The 13,093-nt window shown below is 35.1% G+C and overlaps 1 protein-coding gene across 7 annotated transcripts in view; it reads right to left on the reverse strand.

The window, feature by feature from the left end:
- The window catches only part of abcc9 (ATP-binding cassette, sub-family C (CFTR/MRP), member 9), a 229,194-nt gene that overhangs the window by 196,458 nt on the left and 19,643 nt on the right, over positions 1–13,093 (reverse strand). For all 7 annotated transcript variants that reach the window (XM_039769711.1, XM_039769709.1, XM_039769708.1 and 4 more), the window contains exon 2: positions 1,318–1,475. In XM_039769711.1, coding sequence (XP_039625645.1) covers positions 1,318–1,462 — 145 coding nt within the window. In that variant the 5' untranslated portion in view covers positions 1,463–1,475. The remainder of the gene's footprint in view (positions 1–1,317; positions 1,476–13,093) is intronic.

Genomic DNA, 13,093 nt, shown 5'->3' on the forward strand with positions numbered 1-13,093 from the left:
ACAGATTATCATGCAAGTGAGCTATTTTTTAAGACCTGACTCTCCAAAACTACTTCAAAGCTGAGTGATGCATAGATAGCAGGACTCATTAGACAGAGTTCTAATCTGATAATGCTTGGGCAAATGAAAGACAACCCCAACCTCAACCTGATTCCAAGAGCCCAAAGCAATCCTAAAACTAATTCACTAGCAAAAGCCAGCTAAGTACAAAGTTGGCAGGAATGTAAATGAACACTCAATTAGTGGGATGAACAGACGCTAGGATCTGGAGATCTGTTAGCATATTTTTTCTAACAGCCGCACAGACAAAGTAAGTGAATTTTTAGGGAACACACAATGGTTTAGGGCAGTACGGTGGCACAGTGGTAGCGCTGCTGCCTCATAGTAAGGAGGCCAGGGTTTGTGGCCCGGGTCCTCCCAGCGTGGAGTTTGCATGTTCTCCCAGTGTCTGTGTAGCTTTCCTCCCACAGTCCAAAGACATGCAGATTAGGTGAACTGGTGATCATAAATTGGCCCTAGTGTGTGGCTTGTGTGTATGTGTGTGTGTTGCTCTGTGATGGAGTGGCACTTTGTTAAGGATTTGTTGCTGCCTTGCACCCTGTACTAGCTGGGATAGACTCCATCAGACCCCTGCTACCTTGGTCAGGATTAAGCAGATTAGAAAATGACTGACTGCCTGACAATGGTTTCAAGGGCAACTGAGCTATGCTTTAAAGTCTAATCATCCAGTCACTACACCACACAACTGTTTTTTTTTAATTCAGGAGTGGTAAGGATTACAGATTCTTAACTGCCCACCTACATGCCAGCATTGCCATCTGTCATTTATGTATTATGCCTCTTTGAAATCGATTTCCAATGAATATAATCAATTTCATTACTGTTTAAGTATATATTATACAGCATAGTCCTTAAACATGTACAATTATGTCACTGTAAAATGTAAGGTCAAAACTGTAATTTCAAATTTCAATGTACAGTCCTCAAGTTAATCAGTTAAGTCATTTTCCACTGTTTTTTATTATGTAGATAACACTAATAATGGGAATGCAGGTACTCATTTTAGATAGTTCTGGCAGGCATGTTTTAAATCTTTTTTAACTTCTATTTTAAGAAAGCTTTTAAAGACCCAACACTTTACTTGAGTAATACAAGACCTTTATCATGCAGTAATCTGTGTAGATAAATTCCTAAACAGCTTATATATTATTTATTCATTTACTTGCTGTACCTATTTATATATATTTCTTTGGTATAAACAGTATTTTACATACCACAGGTAAACGTAAACCCGAATCAGAGCTGCAGTATACTTACCAATAAATAAAATAGGGAAAGTAATAAACAGTAAGAAAACATGTGGGACCAAGTTGAGGGCATCAACAAAGCATCCATTTTTCAGGACTCCTTCATAGACGCTATAGGCTGAAGCATTGTCATTTCCACAGAAAGACAGGGACATGGCTTTGTACCAGCTATAAGGGACAAGAAACCTGACAGTTAGAATATGCTAGAACATGTAACACAATTTGAATGGCAAATATTGACATTATATCATGTACTATTCATAAGAAACAAAAATAATACATTGGCACAGGCAAATACTCTAATTTCTACTGCATTGAAAAGTGATTTTCAGCAACACCAAGTTTCATTATCTCTAGTTATTTGGGACCCCTTTTTTCTAAAACAAATTTAACACTTGTTTATTTTTAATTATTGTTTAAGACCATTACTTTACCGTCTTGGTGTAATAGTTTGTTTTTCTTTGCAGTTAGTGCCTATTGATACTTTCCTGTTGCTGTGAGGCTGTTGCACATGTATCAACTGCTTACATGTCAGATTCCACATAAGTTAAGCGAAGAAGAATAAAGGTACATTTTTTGTATGACAATTATACTGTAGGGTATGATCTAACTCTATTGGGCAAATTTCTGGATTTGCTGTATTACAAAAATCTACCTGATTTTTTTTCAGATATAGATATTATTTCCAGTTATGTTTGAGCTTAAAAATTTCCACAATGGAAAACATGATTTAAAGAGTGAAGAGTCTTTACAAACTTTAGACAGAATCCACTACCATCAGTATTAAATCAGTAATGCTGATTTAATGCTACCTTAAAATTTTCATTCTTCATTTCAATACCTCAAAGACTATCTAAGCCTGATCAACTAAATATTAAAGATATATGCATTTGCAGCAGACTCGTGACAAAAGGAACATACTCTTAAATGCTCTATGACATAAGTTGTAAACAAAAACGTTTTACTACAAAGAGAAGCTTAATTACCCTTAGGGCATACAAAAATATACAGCTTAAAAACAAAAAGGCTCAAACTTCACCTTATAATTTTGTAAAATTTGAAAATTAAATTTTAATGAAAAATGGCTTAACAATAAAAATAATCAGGGTATATATATAATTATTAGAATCATTATGGATTAAGTAAGAATATTTTAAAATAAGCCTTATTCAGTTTAAACAATAATATGGTCTACTAACTTTGCATTACAGAATCCAGTACAAATATTTAGTTTACACAAATTCACAATATTTGCACACTACTCTGATTCAGAAAGGTAGGCAACCTAATAAATGTCATTTTTCAGCTAAATCTATTTCTTCCTGGGTGTACATTTTTCTGTTTTGACTTATTTTTCTTTAATTGCTATTGTTCCTTTTCCTATTAACTCTAAAGCATAATCAGGTTTTTAAATATGTTCATGTACTCAGGTGTATTGCAGCCAATAATAGTGCAGTCACCTAAGGCCTATTGTAAGTGTGGGTTGTGCCTCAGTAAGTGTTATATTCCAATACTTTGTTTAGAAGTCTCTTCTTAAGAGTAAGTTCTGTTTCTCCAACCTTAATGTTTTTTTTTGCAGTTTCTAGCTATAATTCATTTCTTGAGATAAATTTTCTGGGTTAACTATCTTGACGTTTGTAAAAATGATTCATGTATTGAATTTAAGGATTTAAAATATAGAGTTTTGGCTTTAGTTTTTGGATATTTCTTTCCAAGTTTTTTTTTTTTTTTTCAAATTTAGTGTTGTTTTCTTTGTTTAACTTTTGGCATCATTGCTTATATTAAATTAAATGTCTTAATTTTTCTTTTGTCAACATGCTTGACAATCACTTATTGTATATTCACTTTAAGTTAAACTGGAATTTATTATTATTATTATTATTAAGAAATATCAGATAATTAATAAATTTGTACCTAATAACTGGAAGGGTTTTATAATATTAATCTCTTTGAATATTGGCATTTTGATTTTGAGATGGTCCCTAGGGATCAGTCTAACAATAATGGTTCAATAATGCACTGGCACACATTTTTGCGTGTTTTCCTCTCATGACATACAGAGCATTTTTCTTCTGATCTCATACAACCTTGATGCCTCTCCCTTGGCTGCAAGTTCTTTGAACTACATTGATGCATATAGCAATATAGGGGTGCTTAAAATCACAATTATTACTGTTTTAATTAACCACATGTAACTACTATCTGAGCATGCACTATGGTACTACACCTATTTTGGTTAAATACAATATATGAATATATCCATCTATTTTCTAAACATGTTTAACTTAGAAAAGTGTCATACAGAACCACACCCTACATCAGCAGACAGAAGTCCAAGGTAGAAACTAGTCTTGATCATAATGTAAGTAACATAGGAAAAAATAAAATATTTTCATGCCACAAATTTAAAATAAAATGGTGGACACTTCTGGTGGAGACTAATAATAATGAGTACAGTGGAACCTCGGTTCACGACCATAATTCGTTCCAAAACTCTGGTCGTGAACTGATTTGGTCGTGAACCGAAGTAATTTCCCCCATAGAATTTTATGTAAATACAATTAATCCGTTCCGGACTGTACAAACTGTATGTAAATATATTTTTTTAAAGATTTTTAAGCACAAATATAGTTAATAATACCATAGAATGCACAGCGTAATAGTAAACTAAATGTAAAAACAGTGAATAACACTGGGAAAACCTTGAACAACAGAGAAAACTAACACTGTAAGTGTTTGTGCTATAGCGCTACGAACCGCTCCTAAAAACACTTTTTTTTAATGAGTTTTAAGCACAGGGAAAAAAATGAACATTTGAAAAATCCGTAATTTAATAAACCACCAAGAAAAGTAACATTGCAACAATGCACGCTACGAACTGATCGCTGTAAGCAGAAGTGAAGTGGAGGTTAAAATCAAATAGAAAAAAGTCTTCATTAAATAGAAGGAGGGTAAAACAATGCTCGAATCTGTCTCTTTAAAAACAAGCCTGGTGCATTCTTTAACTGCCGTCTCGGCCTTATGCGTCCAGCAGTCTTTCTCTCGCATGCGCGTGTGTGTGTGTGTCTGTGTGTCTCTCTCTCCTTTGCGCGCGTCTGTGTGTGTGTCTCTCTCGCGCATGTGTGTGTCTGTGTGTGTGTGTTTCTCTCTCTCTCTCTCTTTCTCTGCACAGGGAGAGACTGAACACGTGCGGAAATCATCAGCACGCACAAACCGAAAGGGAAACTGGCTTGTTCGTATACCGAATGTGTGGTCGTGAACAGATGCAAAAGTTTGGCAAACTTTTTGGTCGTAAACCGATTTGTACATGTTCCGAGACATTCGTGAACCGAGGTTCCACTGTATAAGCAGAAGTTAAGATAACAATGTACACATCAAAGTCATATATTTAAAGTCGATAACAAAAATATAAAATGTAGAGAAAATAATGTTTTCAAGGAAATGTATATATAGCAAATACAGCAATCACAGTCCAATGAAATAAATGTATATGAACATAGTAGATGAAAAAATAAAAATGAGAAATAAAACAATAGAACAAAAATACAAGACACATCAATAAACTAATACAAATAAACATGTATACAGAAATATAGAGATAACAACATAGGAACAATGGAATAATAACATTATCGTTTTGACTAGGGTGGCGCAGTGGTAGCGTTGCTGCCTCACAGTTAGGAGGCCCAGGTTCGCTTCCCGGGTCCTCCCTGCATGGTGTTTTCATGTTCTACCTGTGTCTGCGTGGTTTCCTCCAGGTACTCTGCTTTCCACCCACAGTCTAAATTGTCCCTAGTATGTGCTTGGTGTGTGGGTGTGTGTGTGTGTGTGCAACCTGCCCAGGGTTTGTTTCCTGCCTTGCACCCTGTGTTGGCTGGGATTGGCTCCAGCAGACTCCCGTGACCCTGTATTTAGGATATAGAGGGTTGGATGATGGATGGATGGATGTAAATCAACCAATACAACATGTATATGACACATACTGTATATGTAACAAAAAAGGAGTTTGAAAACAAAGAAACAAATGATACAAATAGAAATGACAAAAAATGAACAAAATACTGTATGTATGTATATATATATATATATACTATATATATATATATATATATATATATATATATATATATATATATATATATATATATATATATATATATACTAATAAAAGGCAAAGCCCTCACTCACTCACTCACTGACTCACTGACTCACTCACTCACTGACTCATCACTAATTCTCCAACTTCCCGTGTGGGTGGAAGGCTGAAATTTGGCAGGTTCATTCCTTACAGCTTCCTTACAAAAGTTGGGCAGGTTTTATATCGAAATTCTACGCGTAATGGTCATAACTGGAAGCAGTTTTTCTCCATTTACTGTAATGGAGATGAGCTTCAACGCCGTGGGGAGTTTCGTGTGACATCATCACGCCTCCCACGTAATCACGCAGTACATAGAAAACCAGGAAGACCTCAAAAAGCGCTGAAGAAAACATGCATTATATAATTGAGAAGGCAGCGAAACAATAAGAAGCGAGCGAGTGACATATACAACCATATTCATGAGTTCTGCTACTTCGGAAACAAAGCACGATGTAAACCTACACTTTAAATTAAGTTCATAGACAGGCTGCGCTGGCGTTTGTAATTTAGTGCCTGCCCATATAAGGCCGTCCGTCAGCGGCAATCCAATAGCAAACTGCCACTAAATATTCACGGGTGAAGGACTGTGCTTATGGAGAGGAAGATGAGATGGTCAGGGTGGTGTTTGACACAAACTCAGCGAAACTGCGAGAGAAAGTTTTAAGTGCCAGGACTAAGGTAACATTAAATACAGCCATGGACATAGCACGAGATGGCACCAGCACAGCTGGGAACCTTCGATGCATGTACACCGAGCGGCTCACGGAACTGACGCGTGCACAGATAAAAGCAACAGTTCCAAAGAGCTGAACAAAACCGAATTACACAATTGAAAAGGCAGCAAAAATATGAAGCGCCTGATACATATAAGCATATTCATAAATCCAACTACTGCGGAAACAAAGCACACGTTGGAAAAAGTCAATGTCCCGCTAAAGGAAGACAGTGTAAAAAACCCGTGCATGCAGTGTGTCAGGTCTCAGATAAAGAAGAAGACGAGCTGTTTATTGATGCAGTAAGAAACGAATCGATGAATGAAACCTGTCATCTTTACAACGATTGACAAACACGGAATGTAACTTGAACACAACACATCCTACAAATACGAACCTGATTGAAAGAAATAATGATAATCAAATCCTTGATGACAGCAACACTCAGTAACACTCACAAAACAAATACTGTATATTGACAGTCATGTTACGTTATTTTTAAAATGTTCCCTTTTCTTTTCTAGCTTTTTAACACACTACTTCTCGCTGCGATACGCTGGTATATATATATATATATATGTATATATATATATATCCCGATCTACATACTCGAATAATGGATACTTTATTCGCCATCAATGATTGTTTTGGTAAAGCCATACTCAGTGTATTCATTAGATGAACGGTAAAAAGTAAGAGAGGGAGGATGACTTATTGAGGCATGCAGGCTGTAGTCGCCAACTCTATCTGAATTGCGCGATCACATTTGAAAAATATATCTTTTCAAGTTCTATTTAGTCCATATGTGTCAAACTCAAGGGCAGCGGGCCACATCCGCCCGGCATGTAATTATATCCGCCCCGAGATCATTTTATATACTGTATTATTGTTATTAAAGCCCGGTATATGAAGCGCTGGTAACACAATAAACTACAGATCCCATAATGCAGCGCTTCAGCTGCCTTGCCAACACTTACGCGTTAATCAAGTCTACCTTATGATGCTGCAAGTTATTGCGAAGCTAGCTCACACGATGCTGAAGAGAAAAGTTGATTCTGAAAATAGAGCCTTTAAAACCGATGGGAGGCTGAGTATATGTTTACTGAACCCGTGTGTCTCATTTGTGGAGCTAATGTGGCTGTAATTACAGAATTTAATCTAAGACGGCACTATGAGACAAAACATCAGGGTAACCTGAATGCAATGCAGAAGATACAGAAAGCAGCATAATTAAATAAGAATCTGACACTTCAGCGGACGTTTTAACCCGTGCACAATCACAAAGTGATTTCAAGTGAAGCTGCTTTTATGGGAGACACAAATGCACCAGTTCACCTTGCCCCACTTTCCCTGTTGCCAAGTAATGTTAAACCAAGTCATCACTACGGTGTTCCCAAATACGCACTTTGCTGATAAACTGAGCGCACTGCGCACTGAGTTTGCACGGCGCTTTGGTGACTTTGAAGAACAAAAAAAGTCCGTCTACATGCGGCTCGAACCTTGTGCATGTTTGGTAGCACATATCTGTGTGAGAAGCTCTTCTCAGTGATAAAGACTAACAAAACAGCACACAGGAGTCGCCTCACTGATGAGCACCTGCAATCCATCCTGAGAATCTCCACAACACAGAACCTCACACCAAACAGAAACAAACCTGTGGCCAAAAAAAGATGCCAGGCGTCCAGCTCTAAAATGACATATGAGCAAAGACAACTGAATGATTTGATTTGTTATTGCTGAAAGGAACACATTTTATTTATATTTCCAGGTTTTGTTATGCAGCATGTTCATATTTGAATTTGTATAATTTTGACAGGATATATTTTTATGGAGAGCAAAATCTTTTGGGATATTTAAAATCTAAGTTTATTTTTATATAAAATTACATAAGAGTAAAGAAATTTGAATGTTTGTTCTTTTAACGTTTACTTTATTTCTAACTTGTATAATTTAGACAGGATATATTTTTATGGAGAGCAAAATATTATAAGTTGTTTAAGGTTTGAGTTGATTTATTCACGAATAATATTCCTGTCTGTTTTTACCATTCCTACCAAAGATATTTCTGTCGACTAAATAAAATTCCTTCTATTTAAAATTTAAATAGAACTTGAACAAATACGATAGTTCATAATATCCACGCAGACTTGCACGTAAGAGCGGATTCATCCGTTTTAACAAGCAGCGTATTGCACTGATACGAAATAGCTGTGTGTGTATATATGTAGATATGTATGTATACGTATATATATGTTTATATATGTGTGTGTATGTATGTATATATATATATGTATTTGTGTGTATATATGTGTGTGTATGTATTTATGTGTGTGTGTATATGTATGTGTATATATGTAGATATATATATGTATGTATATATGTGTATATGTATAGATATGTATATATATATATATGTTTATGTGTGTGTGTGTAAATATATATATATATATATATATATATATATATATATATATATATATATATATATGACAACAACACTCATCACTCACAACAGTGACAAAACAATTACATTGACAATCATGTTACGTTATTTTCAAAATGTTTCCTTTTCTTTTCATTGCTTCTTTAACACACTACTTCTCCTCTTGAAGCTGGGTATTTTGTAGTATATATATATATATATATATATATATATATATATTTATTTTTTTAACATATACAGATGTGCTCATAACTTTTCATACTCTGGCAGAATCTGTAAGACATGTACCATACATTAAAGGAAAGAAGACTGATCAGGCAAAAGACATTTCATTTACTTTTAATGGAGTCCGAGTTAAACTATAAGACATCAAAGAACAACACACCCATTAAACAAAGCATTGCAATAAGGAAATAATGAGGTGGTCCCTGTTCAAAGTTTGCATACCCCTAGTTCTTACTACTGTTTTATGACAGTTGTGGATAAGGCCCTTGATTTTCATAGCTGGTAGAGCTGCACATTCTTTTTGGCAAAAAGCCTCCAGGTCCCGTCTTGGGTTGTCTTGCATGAACTGCATGTTTGAGATCTGCCCAGAGTGGCTCAATGAAACTGAGGTCAACAGACTGTGTTGGTCACTCAGGCACCTTCACTTTTTTCTGTTGTAGCCACCAAAGGGTTAACTTGGCCTTGTGTTTTGAATCATTGTCATGTTAGAAGATCCAAGTTCATCCTATGTGTAGCTTTTGGACTGATGAATGCAAGTTGTCCTCCAATATTTCCTGGTAACATGCTGCATTCATAGCATAGCTCACACGCCCCCAGAACATCAGAGATCCAACTCCATGCTTCACAGTATGGATGGTTTACTTTTCATTACAGGCCTTATTGTATCCTCTTCCAAACATAGCCTTTATGGTTGTGACCATAATGTTCAATTCTGGTCTCATCACCCCAAAGGACTTTGTTCCAGAAGTTTTAAAGCTTGTCTAGATAGCATATTTTAATTGAGCTGTTTTGTGGCATTGGCAAAGTAAAGGTTTCTTTTCTGGCAATGCAACCGTATAGCCCATTTTTGTTCAAGTACCTCCTTATTGTGCATCTTGAAACAGCAACACCACTTGTTCGCAGAGAAGCCTGCACCTCAGCTAAGTAGCAGCTTGACAAATGATCCTGGCAGTTGTGGCTGAAATCTCAGCTGGTTTACCTGATCATGACTTGGTAACAACAGAACCCCTCACTTTCTACTTTTTTTTTTATCAGAGCCTGAACAGGCATTTTCAGAAAAGAAATGATTTTTTGCCACTGTATAGGCTCCACCTACGGGGTTTGTTCCTAAAATCCCACCTCCAGTCAGTGAATTTTAAATGGCCAGAGTGCAGCCAAAAAAGCAAGTGAAGTAAATTGAAAAAGAGACTGAATAAAAGACTTGGCACTGAAATAAGGTAACAAGAACAATATCAACTAAAGAGCACAGTAAAATAAGTTAAATCAAGCTTTAAGATTAATTTATACTGTATATCTTTCTGTCATTTTCCCTATTACATCATTTCATGATATATCAACAGCAACTTGACTTTAGAGGGGTACTGTGGTCTATATACAGTATATACTTTGAAATGTGTTTAAGCTCTGCGCCAATAGGCTGGAATGGCATGTTTGACATTTAAAAGCAGATACTAATGTTAGCTTACTTTAGCTATTTGTGTAGACTGTGCAGCATCGTCCATGGTGTGTGGTAATGCTAGAGTGTAGTTCAGCACATTGACTTTTTTCCAATGTACTGTGTCCAAAAATCAGTTTTTTCTGTGGCTCTTCATTATCATTATCAATAGCAAAAAGACATTGCTTAATGGGCGCTCTTTTCACCTTCTTTTTACTTGGTGTAATGGCACCATTTAAATATATGAATAAAAGTATGAAAATATACTGTATAATTATTTATTTTGCAAAAGTAGCTGCCAATTCTTTAACATTCAATCATCTGACTGTACTGTTGTAATTGTGAATGACATTGATCACATACAGCCCAAGGCAGTGCCTTGTTCACTTTTACTACATGTCCAGTGATGTGCTCATTCTCTAAAGTATAATCTGGTTTAACAGAAATATTATTCCCCAAAACAGATTTTGTTTGTTTTTAACACATGTGATGTGTTTGCCACACAAATGAGACATGTTTATTTGTTTTACAGGGGCCTTTTTGGGAGACTTTTTAGCCATCGAACATTTATCCATCATAACCGTAGACTTGATATTAGTCAGACAACGTTGAGCAGAGTACCAGCACTCTTAACGGTTTATATCACCACCCCTTTGAGCTCCACCTTCATGGATAGCGCTTTGAGTACTGAGAAAAGCGCTATATAAATGTAATGAATTATTATTATTATTATTATGGAATGTTAAGATTGATTTAAAAATTTGATGCTCAGAGAATCGTCTAATTGTTTCCACTCCCATGTAAGTAAAATTCACTGAAGGTTGTCTCTAGACATATATATTATACATCAGACTCTGTGAGGTCAATGTAATACATACTTCTAAGGATCAAAAATCTAATGCCCAATATGGAAGCCAAAGCTTGTTGTCAAAAACACAAAACAAGCTTCTTGACTATCTAAAGTTCAGACTAACTGTAAAGCAAGAAATATGTTTAGAGGGGATTTCCACAAACTAGAATGAGGAGGGAGAGGAGATTCTGGCTTAAGTAGTATCACACTTATGATATCACATATCTTGTCTTCCAGGACATGTTCCCAAGCAATGGGTACTACGAATTCCAGGTTTTCTAAAACATAACGAATATACAGTATAAAATAACTAACTACAAATCAAAATAAAATTAGAAAACATCAGTGAAACTAAATTTTATCATTTTCAAAACCTAAGAAAAGAAATAATAAATCCAAGGAAAAAAAATGTAATGTTCAGGAAAAGATCACAAAAATACAAAATCATAACATAACCCCCTCTAAAAGGTACACCCTCCAAGTTTATCGGGATTCTAAAATTGAAATGATCTTAGCAACCCTGAAATCCATTGATAGTCTCCCCAGGGTTTATAGGGAGGTTTTATTAGATGTAGTGACTACAATGAAGCTCCCTGAGCTGGTTTTGCTCTGCTACAAACATAGTATGATAATTCAAAATCTTAAACATCTTGAAACATATTTTCAAACAAAATGTATCTTTTTAACAGTTTCTGGGTTTAAGATATGAGACCATTGCAAAACCTGTTTTCTGAATACTGTAGGAACATATAACTTAATTTTTTAATAGTAATTCTTTAAAAGCCATGTCTTGAGTTCTCAAATTCCTCATCATAATTTTGTTCCACAGCATTTAATTTCATGGAAGAGAAAGCACAAGAATGAATTTAGTTTGAGTGTGGGAACTTTTCAGAGAGAATTACACCGACCTTGATACTTGAATACAAATACCTCAGCTTGAAACTACAATTAAGGAATTAGATGTTGTAAAATAGGGGCTGAGGTAAATACATTCTTTAATTGCTCAAAAGACTTTTGAGCCTCATTTGTCCAAATACATTTATAGTTATTTTCCTTAGTGATGTAATAGGTACAATAACACAGCTAAATGTCTCATTAAATATGTGATAATAACTGTAAAAACCCTCAAAGCACTGCACTTGTTTCAGATGGCCACCAATTCAGAATGGCTTCAGCTGTAATTTTGTCTGTACTTACATCAGTATACAAAATTTTATATCCCAAAAAGATGATTGACAATTTTCAGATTATAATTACTTAATCCTTGCTATACCTTTCTAATATGTTTCACACGAGTCTCCAGATCATTAGAAAAAATGAAGGTATCACCTATGTATACCAATATGGAGATCTCTAAAAATGTAATTTACAAATGTTTGATAAACCATTAGTGCATCTGCCAAAAAATATGGCATTACTGCATTTTCATTGTAGTAAAAACATGCCTTTTTCCATTCATTCCTTTGATTGGTGAAAACCTATAAGCACTTTTGTAATCTATTTTTGTAAAAATAGTTGAACCAGTAACTTGATTAAAAAAGATTAAAGAAACAGAAGAGAGTAACTATTTGCAATAGCTGTTTTATTCAATACTCTGTAATCAATACAGGAAAACAATGCACCATCATTTTTTCTGTACAAAACAGAAACCTGCAACAAAGGACTACTAGATGAACTAATAAATACATTTCTTAGATTCTCTCGAATGTATTTTTCCAATGCCTGTAAATTGGATCAAGATAGAGAATAAAATTTACCCTTTGCGAGGTTCACATCTGTAATAATTTCATGATAACTGAAGAAGACATTTACTGATCAGTATGGAATGGCTTGAGGATGAAACTTGGACACACAATATTTATGACAAGCACAGCCCCAAGGAAAAAATTCTTTTGAAACCCTGTCGATCCTGAGATTGTGCTTCTGTAACCATAGATATTAACCAATGTTAACTGGTTTAATGGACTGAAGATTACAATTTT

The sequence above is a fragment of the Polypterus senegalus genome, chromosome 11 (assembly GCF_016835505.1).
Source record: "Polypterus senegalus isolate Bchr_013 chromosome 11, ASM1683550v1, whole genome shotgun sequence".
Lineage (NCBI taxonomy): Eukaryota > Metazoa > Chordata > Cladistia > Polypteriformes > Polypteridae > Polypterus > Polypterus senegalus.